The 20,106-nt window shown below is 42.2% G+C and overlaps 1 protein-coding gene across 1 annotated transcript in view; it reads left to right on the top strand.

Annotated features, from left to right (window-relative positions):
* Positions 1-256: 256 nt before the first annotated feature.
* Positions 257-20,106, top strand: part of ankk1 (ankyrin repeat and kinase domain containing 1) — a 28,589-nt gene continuing 8,739 nt past the window's right edge. The window contains exons 1-5 of the mRNA XM_043676555.2: positions 257-529; positions 5,260-5,551; positions 7,201-7,343; positions 9,448-9,497; positions 13,930-14,085. Of these exons, the coding sequence (XP_043532490.2) occupies positions 306-529; positions 5,260-5,551; positions 7,201-7,343; positions 9,448-9,497; positions 13,930-14,085 (865 nt within the window). The 5' untranslated portion in view covers positions 257-305. The remainder of the gene's footprint in view (positions 530-5,259; positions 5,552-7,200; positions 7,344-9,447; positions 9,498-13,929; positions 14,086-20,106) is intronic.

The raw sequence follows: 20,106 nt of genomic DNA on the forward strand, positions 1-20,106 counted from the left end.
TACTATTTGCTTTCCCAAAATGCAGACCTTGCATTTATCTGAATTAAACTCCACCTGCCACTCCTCAGCCCATTGGCCCATCAGATCAAGATCCTGTTGTAATCTGAGGTAACCTTCTCAAACAACTCAGTGCTTTCATTAACAGGAATGCTTGACAACAAGTCTCTTTCCATTGAAGATATTACACAACTTAATAATTGCTAATTTTCTGAATTACAACATATTTGCCTTGAGACAGTATGGTTTCATTTTACACTTGGTGCACACCCAGACTCTGAACCAGGAAGTTCAGTTGCCAGTGTTTGATGTTGTTTTCTCCTCTCACAATGGCAGGTGAGCCCATGAGCTCCCTCCTCCAGCAGCCATTTACCAATGTCAACTATTTCACTGAGGACGACTTTGAGCCTTTCAACAAGATTGCGTCAGGAAGCTTTGCAAATGTCTTCAAAGCAAAACACAAACTATGGAGGGTGAACTTAGTTGTGAAGTGCTCCCATTTGTTCTGTGAGGAATCATCTTCATTTGAGAGGTGGGTAGTAGTCGTTAATGTTAATGGTGAGAATCAACCTCCTGGTGGTACCGTCTTTTCTGTAGATCATTCAACCAAACCTGTTCAATATGATCAAAGTAAGAGCATGATAAACTAACAATTTAGGAAGATATGAACTGGTAATTAATACTCCATTAAACAGCAACTAAACTTGGTTAGTAATCTTTTTACATAGACAGTGTTTTACAGTAATAATAGCCACTAAACATGTGTGTCGTGAGCTATATGAAGACGATATAAGGAGCCTACGGGGATATTCCATAGAATCCCTACATAGAATCCCTATGTGGAAATAGGCCATTCGGCCCAGGTCCACACTGACTTTTCGAAGAGCATCACACCCAAACTCACCTTACTCTCCCCACCCTATTCCTGCATACCTCCCATAGCTCATACACCTAGTCTACACATTCCCAGACAATTTGGGCAATTTGACATTGCCAATCAACCCTAACTTTGTATCTTTGGACTGTGGGAGGAAATCAGAGGATGTTCCGGAGGAAACCCACACAGACATGGGGAGAATGTGCAAACTCCACACAAATAGTCACCTGAGGGTGGAATTGAACCCGGGTCCCTGGCGCTGTGTGGTCACTGTGCCATGAAATTGATAGCTTAGGTGAGTGGGCAAAGATCTGGCAAATGGAGTAGAATGTAAGAAAGTGTGAAATGGTCCAATTAACAGAAAGGATAAAAAAGAAGCATATTGTCTAAATGGTAAGAGGCTGCAGAGCTCTGAAATGCAGAGGGATCTGGGTGTTCTCCTGCCTGAATCACAGGTTAGTCTGCAGGTGCAGCAAGTAATCAGGAAAGCTAACAGAATGAGGGGAATTGAATACAAGAGTAGGGAGGTTATGTTTCTGTGTTCAGGGTTTTGTGAGAGCCACATCTGGAGCTCTGTGTACAGTACTGGTCACTGTACTTAATGAAGGGCGTTAATACATTGGAAGCAGTCCAGAGAAGGGTCACTTGACTAATCTCTGGAATGACTCGATTGCCTTATGAGGAAAGGCTAGACAGGGTGGGCCTGTATCCTCTGGAGTTTAGAAGAGTAAGAGGTGACGTAATTAAAACATGTGAGATCCTGAGGGGACTAGACTGGGTAGATGCGGAAAGGATTTTCCTCTTGTGGGATAATCTAAAACAAGAGGTGATAGTTTAAAAATAAAAGAGTGCCCATTTAAGACAGAGTTGAGGAAAGAAAACAATTCTCTCAGAAAGTTGTCAGTTTTTGGAATTCCTTTCCTCAGGGAAAACAGGTGATGCAGAATCTTTAAATATTTTTAAGGCAGCAGTAAATAGATACTTGATTACCAACAGAATGAACAATTATTGGAAAATGCAGCAATTAGAGTTCAGGTTAAACAGATCAGCCATGATTCATTAATGATGGAGCAGGCTTGAATCTTATTCTACGTGCATATGTCATAATGATGTCAGATCGCATGGAGCTAGGACTGAAGGCAGCAGAGTTATAGAGATGTCCTTTCTTATGCTTTATTGTATCTATACCTGGTTAGAGGCTAGGAATTCTGCAGCACGTAACTCACCTCCTGACTCCCCAAAGTCTGTTTACCATTTACAATGCACATGTCAGGGATATGATGGAATACTGCCACTTACCTGGATGGGTGCAGCTCCAACAACATTCAAGAAGCTTGACACCATCCAGGCCAAAGCAACTGGCTTGATTGGCACCACATCTACAACATCCACACGCTCCACCACTGATGCTTAGTAGCAGCGGTGTGTACAAACTCCAAGATATGCACTGCAGAAATTCACCAAAGATCCTTGGATAACATTTTCCAAACCCAAAACCACTAGGAGGGGAAGGACAGCAGATATGCGGGAACACCACCACCTGCTAGTTCCCCTCCAAGCCACTCATCATCCTGACTTAGAAATATATCATGGTTCCTTCAATGTCGCTGAGTCAGAATCCTGAAATTCCTATCAATCAACCAGGTGGATATCGCAAACCCTTCCTTTTCATGTACCCATCCAGATGTCTTCCAAATGTCATAATTGTACCAGCCTCCAGAACAGGAAGGCAGATTACTATCTAAATGGAGTCAAGTTAGGTAAAGGGGAAGTACAACGAGATCTGGGTGTTCTTGTACATCAGTCAATGAAAGAAAGCATGCAGATATAGCAGGCAGTGAAGAAAGCTAATGGCATGCTGGCCTTCGTAACAAGAGGAATTGCGTATAGGAGCAAAGAGGTCCTTCTGCAGCTGTACAGGGCCCTGGTGAGACCGCACCTGGAGTATCCAAATTTGAGGAAGGACATTCTGGCTAATAAGGGAGTGCAGCGTAGGTTCACGAAGTCAATTCCCGGAATGGCGGGACTATCATATGTTGAAAGATTGGAGCCACTGGGCTTGTATACACTTGAGATTAGAAGGATGAGAGGGGATCTGATTGAGACATATAAGATTATTAAAGGATTGGACACTCTGGAGGCAGGAAGCATGTTTCCGCTGATGGGTGAGTGCCAAACCAGAGGACACAGCTTTAAAATACGGGATAGACCATTTAGAAGAGTTGAGGAGAAATGTCTTCACCCAGAGAGTGGTGGATATATGGAATGCTCTGCCTCAGATAGCAGTGGAGGCCAAGTCTCTGGATACGTTCAAGAAAGAGATGGATAGAGCTCTTAAAGATAGTGGAATCAAGGGTTATGGGGATAAGGCAGGAACAGGATACTGGTTGTGGATGATCACATGATCATAATGAATGGTGGTGCTGGCTCGAAGGGCCAAATGGCCTACTCCCATATCTATTGTCTATTGTCCACCAGTTCCTCTGTCAGCTCATTCCATATACGCACCACCCTCTGTGTGAAAATGTTGTCCCTTAGGTCACTTTTAAATCTTTCCCCTCTCACCTTAAACCTCTTCCCTATTTGGACTCCCCTACCCTGGGAAAAAGATCTTGAAAATTCACCCTATCCATGCCCCTCATGTTTTTATAAACCTCTATAAGGTCACCCCCTCAGCCTCTGATGCTCCAGGGAAAAGAGCCCCAGCGTATTCAGAGTCTCCCTGTAGCTCAAACCCTCCAACCCTAGTAACATCCTTGCAAATTGTTTCTGAACCATTTCAAGTTTAATAACATATTTTCTATAGCAGGGAGATCAGAACTGCACACAATATTCCAAAAGTGGCCTCACCTGCACAACCACAACATGACCTCCCAACTCCTATACACAATGCACTGACCAATAAAGACAAAACATTCTTCATCACCTTGTCCTCCTGTGACTCTACTTTCAAGGAGCAATGAACCTGCACCCCAAGGTCTCTTTGTTCAGCAACACTCCCCAGGATTGTATCATTAAGGGGTTTCTTGAGGGGGTAGTGGTGAGCTACCTTCATGATCCTTGACAATCTGTCTGAAGCAAGTATCGTAGATCTACTTTAAGGGGGAGCTAGGTAAACTCATGAGGGAGAAGGGACTGGAAGGTTATGTTGATGGGATTGGATGAAGAGAGTCAATGGAGAGTCAACCAGACTGATTCCTGGGGAATTTAAAAATTCTCCAAAGAACCACAGACGTTGGAAATCATAAACAAAATCAGAAATTGTGAGAAAAACTCAGCAAGTCAGGCAGCATCTGTGGAGAGAAAGCAAATTTAATGTTTTGGGCTTAGTGACCCTTCTTAAGAACTGCTTAACATCACATTACTATTTGTGGGGGAGCTTCATACATTACAACTGTGCTTCAGGTCTGATTTAGGTCCAGGTGGTTTTGGTCAACATGTTTGGAGGGAGGGTCACTGGCCCTGAAATGTTAACTCTGCTTTCTCTCCACAGATGCTGCCAGACCTGCTGAGCCTTTCCAGCAATTACTGAATCCTGGGAAGGCAGTTTTTGCTTTCCAAGGAAAGATTGGGCTGACTAGTCATTTATTCCCTGTAGTTTTGAAAATTGAGAGGGGATCTCATTAAAACAGATCAAATTCCAATAGGGCTGCCTGCAGGGGTATTATGGCCAGGGAATCTAGGACAAGGCAGCCACTTTTAACTGAGATGGGGACAAGTCCCTTCATTCAGAGGATGGTGAACCTGTGGAATTCTCCACCACAAAAGTCTGAGGAGGTAACGTCACTCAATAGGTTTCAAATAGATACATTTTCAATTCTAAGGCTTAAGTTATCAAAAGGTGCGGGGAGAGAGTGAGAGTGTGCCATTGAGATACAGGATCAGCCATGATCATGTTGATTGGTGGAATAAACTCAATGGGCCTAATGGCCTACTCCTGTTCCTATTTTCTCTGTTTTCTAGTTTCTATTAGCAGGCACCAGTTGGACCAGATGGTATGTTTCTGTGCTGTAAATTTATCTGTGCTAGCTTTTTGAATCATTAAAAAAACGTAGTTCACAGTCTTTGCCTTAAGTTTTAATTCTAAAATTAACTTTTTTATGTACGTCATAACTTTAGCAAACAACTGGACATATAGATTGGCTCATACTGGCTTCATATATGGAAGAAAGTTAATTCATTGCTTGTTAGTAACTGGCACCTGAAGATCAGCTGGGGATGGGAGATAAATGTTTGTCTTGCCAAATGATGTTCACGCTCCATGAATGAATTCAAAACAAATCTGGGTAGAGTTGACATTTCAAGTGGAGTGAAAATTGATTCATAGCAGGATTACTTGAGGAAATGGATAATTATGACTATCTTTTCATGTCCATTTGTTAAAGGAATATGAGCCATCTACTGCAGGAGGCAGCAAGGATTTTGGAAATAAAGTTCAAGTATATCCTACCAATATATGGGATTTGTACAAGACCGGCCGGAATTGTAGTGGAATACATGAACAATGGTGCTCTGGATAAACTGCTTGTCAGGTACACACTAACCTGGATGACGAAGTCTCGGATTATTCATGAGATAGCAATGGGAATGAACTTCCTGCATAGTATGAAACCACCCCTCCTTCATTTGGATCTGAAACCTGGAAACGTTCTGGTGGATGAGAATCTTCATATCAAGGTTGCCATGTTAAATATTCAAACTTATATCTGAGATTTTAAATTCGGGGTTATGTCGAGGCCAGGTCTATCCTATCAGGTGGTTCAATGACAAGATTCAAAGGAAAACAGGGAGGTTTCCTGCCTAACATTTATCTTAACATCAAAACGATTATCTGATTAGAATCACATTGCTATGTGTGGGAACTTGCTGCATGCAAGCTGACTGCTGCATTTCCTACATTTACAACTGTGTTTCAAGTCTTAATGAGATACAAATAGTTTTGGTCAACCTGTTCAGACAAAACTGAGGAGTAGGTGGGGCATGAAATACAGCTCTGTTAATCAACCTGTTTAGACATGTTCTAACACACCTCTGGAACAGATAGGAATTGAACCTAGGCCTTCCCAGCTCAGGCTGGCCTTCCCAGACCACAAGAGCACTCCTAACTAGGTCATGATTTGGAGATGCTGGTGTTGCACTGGGATGTACAAAGTTAAAAATCACCCAAGCTGAAAATGTGTTGCTGGAAAAGCGCAGCAGGTCAGGCAGCATCCAAGGAACAGGAGAATCGACGTTTCGGGCATAAGCCCTTCTTCAGGAAGGGCTTATGCCCGAAACGTCGATTCTCCTGTTCCTTGGATGCTGCCTGACCTGCTGTGCTTTTCCAGCAACACATTTTCAGCTCTGATCTCCAGTATCTGCAGCCCTCACTTTCTCTTAAAAATCACCCAACACCAGGTTATAGTCCAACAAGTTTAATTGGAAGCACACTAGCTTTCGGAGCGTCGTTCCTTCATCAGGTGATAGTGGAGGGCTCATCACACTGTAAATTTTTGCTATAAATTCTGTGTGTTAGGATTGAGCCCTCCACTAAGCTTTTCCATCATTGAGTCAGAAGGCTATGGGTTTAAGTCCTACTTCAGCCACTTGAGCATATAATACGGGCTAACATTCCACAGCAGTAATAAAGGAGTGTTGTGCTGTCAGAGATGCTATTTTAAGCAATTTTAAACTTGACTCATCTGTAAGGAAGGCAGGCAGTGTTATTGACTGATGCAGCAGAAAGACATAGCTGGAGAAATTAATTCACAAAGTGTCACTTTCTGCAATTCAGTAGGAGGGATTTCTTGAGGGGGTGGTGGTGAGCTACCTTCATGATCCTTGACAATCCGACTGACGCAAGTATCGTAGATCTACTTTAAGGAGGAGCTAGATAAACTCATGAGGGAGAAGGGACTGGAAAGATACGTTGATGGGAATAGATGAAGAGAGTCAAAGAGAGACAGTATTCTGCAATATCAACTGAACGAGAGTGGTGCTGTGCTATTGTAAGAGCTACCAACATTGATGTTTTCCTTTTAATTTATTCTGTTTTTGTTATATGGAAAACGCACAAATTTTGTTGTAGTTGTTATTTAAGAGAAGTCCAATTTCTGACAAGTGGTGAGAGGCTACTTCAGGGCAATATTTGTGCAATAAGTGTGAATTCACCTGATTAAATATTGGTGAGCAGAGCTGTCTGTAGAGAGTGGGATGGAGACAAAGTATTAACTGCTTCTTCCTCTGCACTTCTCAACAATGTGAATAACAGTCCCAGAAGAACAGAATCATAACAGGTTTTTACCATTACAAAGATATGTGAATGTTAAACAATGTCCATGTTTTAGATTGCCAATTTTGGATTATCAAAATGGGAAGATTACTTGAGTAGCAAGGAACTAATTGAAAGGTCTGTGATAAGAGGAACTATCAGTTATATGCCACCTGAACTATTGAATGGACCTTCTGGAGTCAAGCATGATGTTTACAGGTGAGTGTTTCCAGGTGTTTTAGACTCAATAATGATTTTGATTTCCTTTACGAGTTTTGAGCATGTCAGTCCAAAGCGATTGCTGCACTGTTGGAGGTGCCATGTCTAAGGTGAGGTGGACATTGCAGGTCTAATGACACTTTTCAGATGAGAGCAGTGAGTTCTTTCCAGTATTCAGTGTAGCCTCTATCTCCAAATCAGTACTAAAACAGATTATCTACTCAGTATCATGTGGGATATTGCTATGTGCAGATTGGCTGCTGTGATTGCACATTAAAACTATGACTATGCTTCAGAACTATTTCATTGTTGGAAGGTGTTTGGTATGTCATGAGATCATGATATGTGCCATACAAATGTATTTCCTTTTGTTTCTCCTTGCCTCTTTCTTTGTGTTAGTTTGCTTTACATTGTTTGACCCGATGTTTGTTCCATAAACGGTCAACCATAATTTGTATTTGTTAGCGAGAAATGGAAGTCTCAAACCTGCATGCAGTAACTTATATCACCAGCGCAAGTTAGACACCAGAGTGGTAATACCATTCGCCATTGATGAGTTATAGCTTCCTGGTTAAGTATTGCTTCATTTTAAAATGTTCATAATTGTTTTAGTAACATGGGAACATGACTAGGCCATTCAGCCCTGCCATTCTAGATCAGCTCCTCAATGTTACTTCCCTGCACTATCTCCATGTCCCTTAATGTCTTTAGTCTCCAGGAACCTACGAATTTCTGTGTTAAACTTGTTCAACAATGAAGTCTTCACAGCTCCCTGGGGTCAGGAATTCCAAAATGCAGTGATTGGAGCAAGGGCCAGGAAGATCTAATTAAGTATGAGTTCCCTGATTGGGGCTGTTAACCTGGGCTAATTAAGGAGCCCTGCCTGACAGATATAAACAGGAAATTCAGAGAGTCTCCTCATTCTAGGGACTGGCTCTAAGCTGGCTCAGAGTCCATGTAATGTGTACATAAAAATAAAGGCTGACTTAGTGACAAAGGGATAAAGGGATACTGGCCTCTGCAAATATTTCACAAAGATTGAAGAAATTCATGCTCAGCTTAATCTTAAATGGCCAACTGCTTATTTTGAGATTCAATCTCCTGGTTCTAGTGACAGTAACCAGAGTAACATTCCATCTACATCCAGTCTGTAATTATTTTTTAAGTTTCAATAAGATCACCTCTCATATTTTGAAACTCTAGAGAGTACAGGCCGCTCTTGCTCACTCCCCATAAGAAAGTCGTACCATTCCAGGAGTACGTCTGGTGAATGTCCATCCTTCTCCCTTTGTAGAAAATATTCCCTTCCTGAGATACGGTGACCAAAACTGAACATAATCCTCTAGATAAGGTCTTACCAAGGCTCTATACAACTGCAGCAAGACATCTTTACTTCTGTATTAAAAGTTCCTGGAAATGAGTCCGAACATTCCATTTGTTATTTTCTCAAATCATTTTCAAATCCCTTCCTGGCTTAATACTTGCCTATCTCTGTAACTTCCTCTAACCAAAAACACTTAAAGTTCTTTATATTCCTCCAGTTCTGACCTCTTGTGCAATTGTAATCACGTGCCTTCAGATTTGGAATTCCTCACCTACACCTCTCTGTCTGTATTACTGTCCTTCTCCCATTAAACTACATTTTTGATTGAGAATTTTGCACCAGTTATACTCCTGATGTGAAATGTATCTATTAATGTACCTGTGAAACACCTTGGAATGTTCCACTGTGTTAAAATTGCTTTACAAATGCACATGAAAACAGGATTCTGTGGATGCTGGAAATCTGAAATAAAAGCAGAAACTGCTGGAGGAACTCATCAGATGTTGGTGATGTCTTTTAATGTTTTGAGTCTGATATGAGTCTTCTCAGTGTTGAACTTGAAGAAGAGTCGCATCGAACTTGAAACATTATCTCTCTTTCTCTCTCCATAGATGCTGCCAGACCTGCTGAGTTTCTCCAGAACTTTCTGTTTTATAATATTATAAAAGTGCAAGTTGTTTCCTTTATGTTGCATAAAACAGTCACCTGTTCATTCAGTTTAACTTGCCATTACTTGTTTTTTCTGCCTTGAGGGAACTTACTGGAGACTTATCATTCTAGCTTTTCGATTATTATGTGGGAGGTCCTGACTCAGCAGAAGCCCTATGCAGGTAATACTGTCTCTGATAGCTCATACATTCATTGAGTGTACGTAGCAACTATTAGTCCCTTTTTCAGAATAATTGACAATCCTTGTGAGTAGATTGAATCATTTTAAGAAAAACGCATTTTGTTGAAGCTTTTCTTTTTGCACTCATCGCAAGAAATATCAAAGTAAATTGAAACAAATATTGATTCTATATGAGAGGAGAATGTTGATTAGAATTTAGGTGGACTCTGACTGATAGAGGAGTTGACACAGACCCTGCACCAATAGATGATGACAGACAGTTAACTGCAAAACTGCGTGGCATATTGGTGCATACTGGAAGCTACAGATATTAATACACAAGGACCTATTCTCTGCAAACATAAAGAAAAAAGATTTACATTGTCCATGTTTCAATTCAATAAAATAGATGACAGCCTTTCTCTGGTTCATTTTTAGGACAATTTCTTGGCCAATCAGAGTCAATTAAAATTCAAAGCAAGCTTGGCTGTTGAATAGGATATGATTTTTCAAATGGGATAATCTTGATTTATTCAGAAAAAGATCAACTTTCCTTTTTCTCCACCCATGGAAACATGCTGTGGTGAACCTTCTCATAATTTCCAAAACATTTAATTATATAATAAATTCTCATTTTGATGTATACAGTTTTCAGTCCTTACTCAGGATGGGTATGTTTGTAATGGAAAAGAAAATTCACTTGGCCATTCTTATGAAGGTGAGCAGGTTGTATATATACTCATTGGAATTTGAAACAATTTTGTTTTTATTCATTCATTGGATGTGGGCATTGCTGGGCATTTAATAGTCGCCCTCAATTGCCCAGAGGGCATTTTAAGAGTCAACCACATTGCTGTGGGTCTGGAGTCACATGTAGACCAGACCAGCTAAGAATGGCAGTTTCTGTACCTAAAGGACATTAATGAACCAGATGGGTTTTCCTGACAATCAATAATGGTCATTGTTAGACTCTTGATTCAAGATTTTTATTGAATTCAAATTCCGCCATCTGCCGTGGTGAGATTCAAACCTAGATCCTGAGAACATTACCTGGTTTCTGGATTCATAGTCATGAGGTCAGATGTACTGATTCTGGGTCCACTGTTGTTTGTCATTTATATCAATGATTTGGATGAGAATCTAGGAGTTATGGTTAATAAATTGGCAGATGACACCAAAATTGATGGTATAGTGGACAGCGAAGAAGAATACAATGTGATCTTGAGTAGATGGGCCAATAGGCTGAGAAATGGCAGATAAAGTTTAATTTAGAGAACTTACTTGTTGCATTTGGTAAGGCAAACCAGGGCAGGACGTTACAGTCAATGGTGGGGCCTTGGGCAGTGTTGACAAACAGAGGGATGTATGGATGCAGCTTCATAGTTCCTTGACAGTGGCATTACAGATAGACAAGGTGGTGAGGAAGATGTTCCAAATGCTTGCCTTCATTAGTCAGAGTATAGGATTTGGGGCATCATGTTGCAGTTGTACAGACATTGCTGAAGCCACTTTTAAAACATTGATCATTCTGCTATAGAAAGGATGTTGTTAAACTAGCGAGGATACAGAAAACATTTACAAGGATGTTGCTGGGGCTGGAAGGAGAGTTTGAGACATAATGTTAGGCTGGGACTTCTTACTCTGAAGCATCAGAGGCTGAGGGGTGACCTTATAAAATCATGAGGGACATCGATAAGGTGAGTAGCCAAGGTCTTTTTTCCAGGGTTAAGAAGTTCAAAACTAGAGGGCATAGGTTTAAGGTGAAAGAGGAAGGATTTAAAAGGAACCTAAGGGGCAACTTTTTCATGCAGAGGCTAGTGCGTGTATGGAATAAGCTGTCAGAAGAAATGGTGGAGGCTGGTACAATTACACCATTTAAAAGACACCTGGATAGGTACATGGATAGGAAAGTTTTAGAGGGATATGGACCAAACACAGGCAAATTGAGCTAGTTCAGTTGGAGACACCTGGTCAGCATGGATGAGTTGTGCTGAAGTGTCTGTTTCCATGCTCTATGACCCTCTGACCCTATGTAAGTTTGTTTTGGCTTAACAGCGTAGATGCTGAGCAGATATTTCCTGTAATGGAGTGGTCTAGAATTCAGCAGATGACATCGTTTAAAAATGAGAGTCTCCCATTAATGAAGGGGATGAGGGAAAACTTCCTCACAGTGTTGGTTGTATTTTGAATTGTGTTGAACAGAGAGCAGTGGAGGGATAGGTTATTGACTGTATTCATTACTGAGATAGACAGATTTTTGATTGATGAAGGATTGAGTTGTTGGGGGGAGGGTGTGGCGTGGGGGAAAACAGACAGAAAAATGGAGTTGAGACTACATGGAGATCTTAGTGACTGGCAGAGCAGGCATGAGGGCCGAAATGGCCATCCCCTTTCTTTTATTTCTTATGGTCTTATGAATATATGTTTCTAGTTGTTGAAGACAGCTGAGTTTGAATAACATTCAGTTGTCTATTTGCTTTAGTGTTTGCTCACAATAGTATATGTATAAAGCCCAAAGCTGTTATGAATCACTGCTCCTCAGCAAAACATTTGATGGATTATGATTCATTGGCCTCCAAATGGTTTTGTGTGGATTGGCTAATCCCAGTGTGAATGCTATTCTAACATAATCACTCAAATAAATAGATTAATGGCTGCATTACAAAAATGCATTAATAAATTACACTACCAACATGTTAACCAGCATGCTGCTCCATCAATGATATCTCCATAATGGACAAGTGAGAGCTAAAATAAATTTGTTAATGCGTTCTCAAAGATCCCTGGGTTCCAGCCAAAAACTCAACTGTTGTTTCTTTGTCTCTGGTTCTTTAACTCATTCAGGAGAATGAATGGCTGTATTTCATAATAAGCTGAAATGTGCCAGCAACATTAAATGCTATCCCAACCCGACCTCACTTTCATTGCTATGGTCTCTAGCCATGTAAAATATAAAACCTCAAGTGCATATATGCAGGTGAGTTTTTAAAATACAATGTATACTCAAGTAGCCAAAGAATACCTTCTATCTATTTTTACGAAGGAAGCGTCAATTTATATAGTCAACACGAGTTATGTATGAATTTGCATATGGACACATACATGAATAAGTGTGATTTGGAGGTGCCGGTGTTGTACTGGGATGTGCAAAGTTAAAAATCACACAACACCAGGTTATAGTCCAACAGGTTTAATTGGAAGCACTAGCTTTTGGAGCACTGCTCCTTCATCAGGTGGTTGTGGAGTATAAGATTGTAGGACACAGAACTTAGAGTCATAGAGATGTATGGCATGGAAACAGACCCTTCGGTCCAACCTGTCCATGCCGACCAGATATCCCAACCCAATCTAGTCCCACCTGCCAGCACCCGGCCCATATCCCTCCAAACTCTTCCTATTCATATACCCATCCAAATGCCTCTTAAATGTTGTAATTGTACCAGCCTCCACCACATCCCCTGGCAGCTCATTCCATACACGTACCACCCTCTGCGTGAAAAAGTTGCCCCTTAGGTCCCTATTATATCTTTCTCCTCTCACCCTAAACCTATGCCCTCTAGTTCTGCACTCCCCGACCCCAGGGAAAAGACTTTGTCTATTTACCCTATCCATGCTCCTCATAATTTTGTAAACCTCTATTAGGTCACCCCTCAGCCTCCGACGCTCCAGGGAAAACAGCCCCAGCCTGTTCAGCCTCTCCCTGTAGCTCAGATCCTCCAACCCTGGCAAACTTATGGCAAAAGTTTACACTGTGATATAACTGAAATTATATATTGAAAGAAACCTGGATTGTTTGTTCAGTCTCTCATCTATTAGAATGGGCATGTTGGTTTCAGTTCTTTCACATGTAAATTCCAGAACTTTCTTAAAGATACATTCTCAAGTGAACTATTTTTAACAATAAGTGTTAAGTTGGCCTAGGTCTTTTTCAATATATAATTTCAGTTTCATCACACTGTAAACTTTTGCTATAAATTCTGTGCGTCCTACGATCTCCACAAACACCTGATGAAGGAGCAGCGCTCCGAAAGCTAGTGCTTCCAAATGAATAAGTCTGTGTCTGTGTCTGTGTCTGTGTGTGAGAGTGTGTGTGTGTTTGTTTGTGTGTCTGTGTGTGTCTGTGTGTGTGTGTGTCTTTATGTGTGTGTCTGTATGTATGTCTGTGTGTGTGTGGATGTGTGTCTTTGTGTGTGTGTCTGTATGTGTGTCTGTGTGTGTATGTCTGTATGTGTGTGTGTGTCTGTGTGTGTGTCTATGTGTGTCTGTCTGTGTGTGTGTGTGAGAGTGTGTCTGCGTGTGTGTACCATTACTTAGCTGGCATTGTACTTGTTTATCCCAGTATTGGTGCAAACAGCTACGGTCCTTCCTTGATTTAAGGCAAAACTGATATTGTTGAGACATTATATGAATCTTACTCATTCTTTCCATTCCAGGAACAAACGCCATGGCTGTATTTGTTAAAGTGGTGGCAGGAGAAAGACCGTGCCTAACATTCATTCCAGAAAATTCTCCACAAGAGTGTGCACAGATGGTTGACTTGATGAAGAGATGTTGGGATTGGGAGTTGAAAAGGCGGCCTGCATTCTCAGGCATGAGATTCATTTCCTGTGGAACAAGCTGTCTTTAAAAGTGTTATGAAACTATAGAATGCTGAACATTGGATATATAGAAAATATAGTTCAGGGATTAAACAAATGTTTGGATTTGACATGCCCAAATAGTACAAGACAGTTCCTAATGTATTGTTCAGTGGTGACTCAAACCTTTTTATAATTTGCCAGCACATTCTTGGATTTCAATCAAAGTTTCAACATCTTTTATCAAATAAGTTTCAACTTACTGCACTAAGGAACACTTGAGAACAGTACATGATCCCAGTAACTCTGTGATTGCCTCTTGTTTTATGAGAATCAATTTTTTTAAGGAGCCTTGAATGTGCCATTATTGGTACTTTTACATGTGGTTTAGCATTGCCCCAGTATCACCAGTTCTGGCTCCAGTATTGTGTTGTTGGGAGAAACAAAACCAACAACTTGGTTGGTGGCAACCAACAAAAATGGGGTGGCACGGTGGCTCAGTGGTTAGCATTGCTGCCTCACACTGCCAGCGACCTGGGTTCGATTCCAGCCTCAGGTGATTTTTTAAAGTTTGCATGTTCTCCCTGTGTCTGTGTGGGTTTCCTATGGGTGCTCTGATTTCCTCCCACAAATCAAAGATGTGCAGGTTAGATAGATTGGCCATGCTAAGTTGCCCCATAGTGTTCAGGGATGTGTAAGTTAGGTACAGTAGTCAGGGGTACTGTAGAGCAATAGCGGAAGGGAATGGGTCTGGGTGGGTTACTCATCGGATGGTTGGTGTAGACTTACTTGTTGGGCTAAATGGCCGGATTCCACTCTGTATGGATTCTACGGATAGAACTTTGAGTTTATATTATAACATTCTGCTCTCTGATAGGACTTCTGGCTAAATTCAAGATGTGTTGAATATTTTGGAAGGTTTTCTGCCCTAGGCCTATTGAAATTTTGAACCATATCTTATCAAACTTGCCTCATTAACTACTTACCCCATCCCCACCAGCATCTCTAGTGCTCACGCCATTGTTAAAAGCTCGCTGTATACCTGGGCAGGTACTGTCCAGAGCTGCCCTGCTCGATTCCTGGGATTTACTCCGGGTGCAGCAGGCGCGGGAAATCAGTGTACCACTGGGAGGGCAGGGACCTGGTTGGCAAGCTGGGTTACGTGGTGCAGAGCTTGGACTTACTTCACCACACACATTCCTATTCGCACTGCCCACCGCCCCCTGGACTAGCACCCTCTGTGACTATAACCAGCAGTGGAGGCCATGACTTCAGACCATGTCAGCCTGTGTGAGGCTGCCACCCAGTTGAGAGTAATCTCGATCACCTTCTCCACTTCACCAGCGTAACTGCTGCTCTCCCTAGGTAAGTCTCCTCACCGTTCTCTCACCCTCCCTCTCCTTCTGCTCCTGTAGCCACCTCTCACCAAGGGTCATGCTCTACCACTCTCACTATTGGCTGCTGCATCTTCCCTCACATGCTGTCACCCATGCCGGTCCCCTACAGCTCTCCATGCTGTTTGTGCTGCCCTAGCCATACCCACATGACACCTTCCCACCTGCACCACCAGCTGTGCCACCCATTTTCATCTCCCTTAATACCTGCCTCTTGCTCTCGGATTGAGGAGGCCAATAGCCAACAGTGAGGCAGAAGGGGTAAAGGTACATGGTGGGCTGCCTGACAGTAAGCCCCTCACTCAGTGTGAGGGGAGCATCCTGACTGAGCATCCCGAGCGACTGGCACATTATTTCAAAGCTCCTGCCATGGACTGCCCTTGACTTACTGTGTTTGAAACCCTGATCAAAGGCTGTCTCTGTTGACCACAGATTATTGCTGACAATAATCTGTAGCTTTTTGTGTCTGCAGTAAATGGTAAGGCAAGGCAGCAGTCAATGAGCCTTGTAGCTCAGGCTCAGGGGTCAAAGAGCGGCAAGACAAGGCAGGGGTGGTGTGAGCATCCAGGCAGGTTTGGTGTGAGTGAGCGCTGAGACAGTCTGGAGATACACTCTGCTCCAGTCCACGAGCTGGGTGTGTGTCCCTGAGCACACAGTATCCTTGCTGCAACATTACAATTGTAGCTACTGGTGCAGCCCAAGGTACAGCATTGAATTCAAATTAGGATTAGAATTAAAATTAAGTTTATTCTCACTTGTACTCATAAAAGTGCAGGGAAAAGTTTACAACGTCGCTGTTTACGGTACCATCTTAGGAACAAAAGTACCTAGTTACAAGATGTTGGGAATAGATTTCTGGTCACCTATCTTACTTTGGGTTGGCTGTTTATGCCCCATTATGGTTCCCTTAAGCACCATGTGATATTTTACAATAAGCAGAATTCTGGAGGAGTCTGAATAGTTCAGCATTACCGTCCTTCATTCCATCTCAGATACAAGGTACCTAGGTACAGAAGTTGATAAAATGTAAAGCTGGAAAGGCACAGCAGGTCAGGCAGCATCAGAGGAGCTGGAGCGTTGATGTTTCAGGTTGGGATTCTTCATCAGGACCTAAGTACGAAATCTTAAGAACATTCAGAAAAATAAAAAAACACAGAACAGATGGATCTTGTAAATGGATCAGAAATGCACCATGAGGGTCCTTTAGTCACTAGCACATGTCTAATGCCAATAAACATTGGCATAAAAGGAAAACAGCCAACCAAAGAAGGAGACGTTAAGATAGGTGACCATAAACCTGGACAAACTGGTATGGCGTGTCTTGAAGGAGGAGAAAGGGATGGCGAGGTAGTGAGTGAATTCCAGAACTGATGTCTTAGAGGGCTGAAGATGCAGCCGTCAACAATGGAGTGAAGGAAATGGACAATTCACAAGACTGATGTAGATCAAGCTCAAAATTCTTGGATAGCTGGAGGGGTTTTTGGGGGTGAGGTTGTAGGTGGAATTGAATCTGAAATTGAGAATTTTAAAATTGAGGCATTGTGGGAGCAAGAGTCAAGATAAGTCAACTGGCACAATTTGAGTTTGATTTATTGTTGTCACATCTTGTGAGAAACAGTGAAAAACGCTGTTTGGCATGCTTACTTGCAGATTATACCATACAAAGTGCATCAGGATCACAGAACAGAGTGCAGCATACAGTTGTTGTGGTTCTGTTTGCCGAGCTGGGAATTTGTGTTGCAGACGTTTCGTCCCCTGTCTAGGTGACATCCTCAGTGCTTGGGAGCCTCCTGTGAAGCGCTTCTGTGATATTTCCTCCGGCATTTGTAGTGGTTTGAATCTGCCGCTTCCGGTTGTCAGTTCCAGCTGTCCGTTGCAGTGGTCAGTATATTGGGTCCAGGTCGATGTGCTTATTGATAGAATCTGTGGATGAGTGCCATGCCTCTAGGAATTCACTGGCTGTTCTCTGTTTGGCTTGTCCTATAATAGTAGTGTTGTCCCAGTCGAACTCATGTTGCTTGTCATCTGCGTGTGTGGCTACTAAGGATAACTGGTTTGTAGTTTCGTGGCTAGTTGGTGTTCATGGATGCGGATCGTTAGCTGTCTTCCTGTTGTCCTATGTAGTGTTTTGTGCAATCCTTGCATGGGATTTTGTACACTACATTGGTTTTGCTCATGCTGGGTATCGGGTCCTTCGTTCTGGTGAGTTGTCTGAGAGTGGCTGTTGGTTTGTGTGCTGTTATGAATCCTAGTGGTCGCAGTAGTCTGGCTGTCAGTTCAGAAATGTTTTTGATGTATGGTAGTGTGGCTAGTCCTTTGTATTGCGGCATGTCCTCGTTCTGTTGTCACCGGAACCACAACCCAAAGGACTAGCCACACTACCATACATCAAGAGCATTTCCGAACTGACCGCCAGACTACTGCAACCACTAGGATTCATAACAGCACACAAACCAACAGCCACTCTCAGACAACAACTCACCAGAACGAAGGACCCGATACCCAGCATGAGCAAAACCAATGTAGTGTACAAAATCCCATGCAAGGACTGCACAAAACACTACATAGGACAACAGGAAGACAGCTAACGATCCGCATCCATGAACACCAACTAGATACAAAACGACACGACCAGCTATCCTTAGTAGCCACACACGCAGATGACAAGCAACATGAGTTCGACTGGGACAACCCTACTATTATAGGACAAGCCAAACAGAGAACAGCCAGGGAATTCCTAGAGGCATGGCATTCATCCACAGATTCAGTCAATAAGCACATCGACCTGGACCCAATATACCGACCACTGCAAGGGACAGCTGGAACTGACAACCGGAAGCGGCAGGTACAAATCATTACAAATGCCGGAGGAAAGATCACAGAAGTGCTTCACAGGAGGCTCCCAAGCACTGAGGATGTCACCTAGACAGGGGACAAAATGTCTGCAACACAAATTCCCAGCTCGGCAAACAGAACCACAACAACGAGCACCTGAGCTACAAGTCTTCTCACAAACCTTGCAGAATACAGTGTTACACCCGCAGAGAAAGTACAGAGAGAGACATCAGAATTATGTTTGAGAAGTCCGTTCAGAGTTTGATGGTGAGCAAGTGAGACTAAGTGGAAATTAGATGAACAGCAGAGATTTGAGAGGTCCTAAAATCGATTCATCAATAACAATTTATGAAGTGGGTGCCCTTTACCCAACTAATTTGTTTCGGATCAGAATCCAGCAGCACATGAAATGAGTTTTTACAATGAGAAGGCAGCTGTAATGAATCTCATCGCTCTCTCTTTTCTGCTGGTTGAAGAATCTAGCATCAACGTCTTACCAAATTAACCTGCTGACTGGTTAGCATTGTATCTACTCACTTGACCTGCATGTGAATGATAAGAGGAAGAAGGATCTTGGCCTATGTTTGTGATTTGGGTGGTGTGCTGCTTTACAAAGTTAAACGTAAAGTTGACATTGTCTGCCATAGGCTGTCCTCTCATTAAAGAGAGATGGATGGTGGTTTAAACCAAGGGTCACCATATCTCAGGCGAGGGGAGAGGTTGAGAAGATGGGTCCTTCGTGGTAAGCTCAAGCTGACGAGGGAACTAAATTACCACCATTGATGGTATCCTACATAATAAACCGACTGCCCAGCCAACTGAGCTAAACTGGGCCCTGTACTAACTATGTAGCAAACCTTTCCCACAGCAATTGAGGGCTTTGAGAGAGTGAGAGGGCAAGAGAAATAGACCAGATGAAAATGTAGGGTCAATGGTTCAAATAAGACGATAACTGAGGTATATTAAAAAATTCTCTAAAATTTAAACATATTCAAAATGCAGCCAGAATGCAAGTTATTCTCAGCCAATTGATAGGGTGAGCTCAAAGAGAGTGTGTAGAAGACTAGGCCAGATCAGAATGAATTAGTGGAGCAGGCTCAAGAGGGCTGAATGTCCTATTTCAACTGTTTCTTCTTCCTAATGTTGGTCCGGCTTTCCTCAATCCAAATTACACCGATGCTACATTACAGTTCACATGGGCTTCTATGACACTCAGTGTTCTACAACCCCGAACCTAAACCCCAGCATTACACAGACAGAAATCAGTCAGTAATTGGTCCTGTAGAAAGCCCAGAACAGGCATCATCTTCTTGAAGTCATTTATCTCACTGAAATTTGAAAATTAATGATTAAATTCTAACTAATCGTGCCCAACATGTTTATGAAGGTATAATTATGCTTTTCCAGTTGAAATGCAACAAGTTCTGCTGACATTATAAGAAAATCAAAACAAAATACAATGTACATCTCAAGAATGGAAAAACAAATTGCAAAACCTTTTGAGTAAGATTCCAGAAATGGTGATTTGTGCAATTTGCTGAGTAGAGTAATCCTGCCGGTTGAGCCTAATCAGCCATTTAATAAACTCACACCTCAAAGCCATTTTCCCGCACAATCCTCAAATGCCTTTAATATCTAGAAATGAACCAATTTCTGTCTTGATCACAGTCAGTCACTGAACTTTTACAGCCCTTTAAGGTAGAAATTCTAATGATTCATCAGCTTCTAAGTGAAGAAATGCAGCTTGGTCCAAAATGGCTTGTCCCTTATTCTGAGACTGTGTCTCTTAGTCTAGACACATCAG

This window comes from Chiloscyllium plagiosum, unplaced genomic scaffold (genome assembly GCF_037043375.1).
Source record: "Chiloscyllium plagiosum isolate Xiang-an unplaced genomic scaffold, Cpla_swu_hap1 HiC_scaffold_29, whole genome shotgun sequence".
Classification (NCBI taxonomy): Eukaryota; Metazoa; Chordata; class Chondrichthyes; order Orectolobiformes; family Hemiscylliidae; genus Chiloscyllium; species Chiloscyllium plagiosum.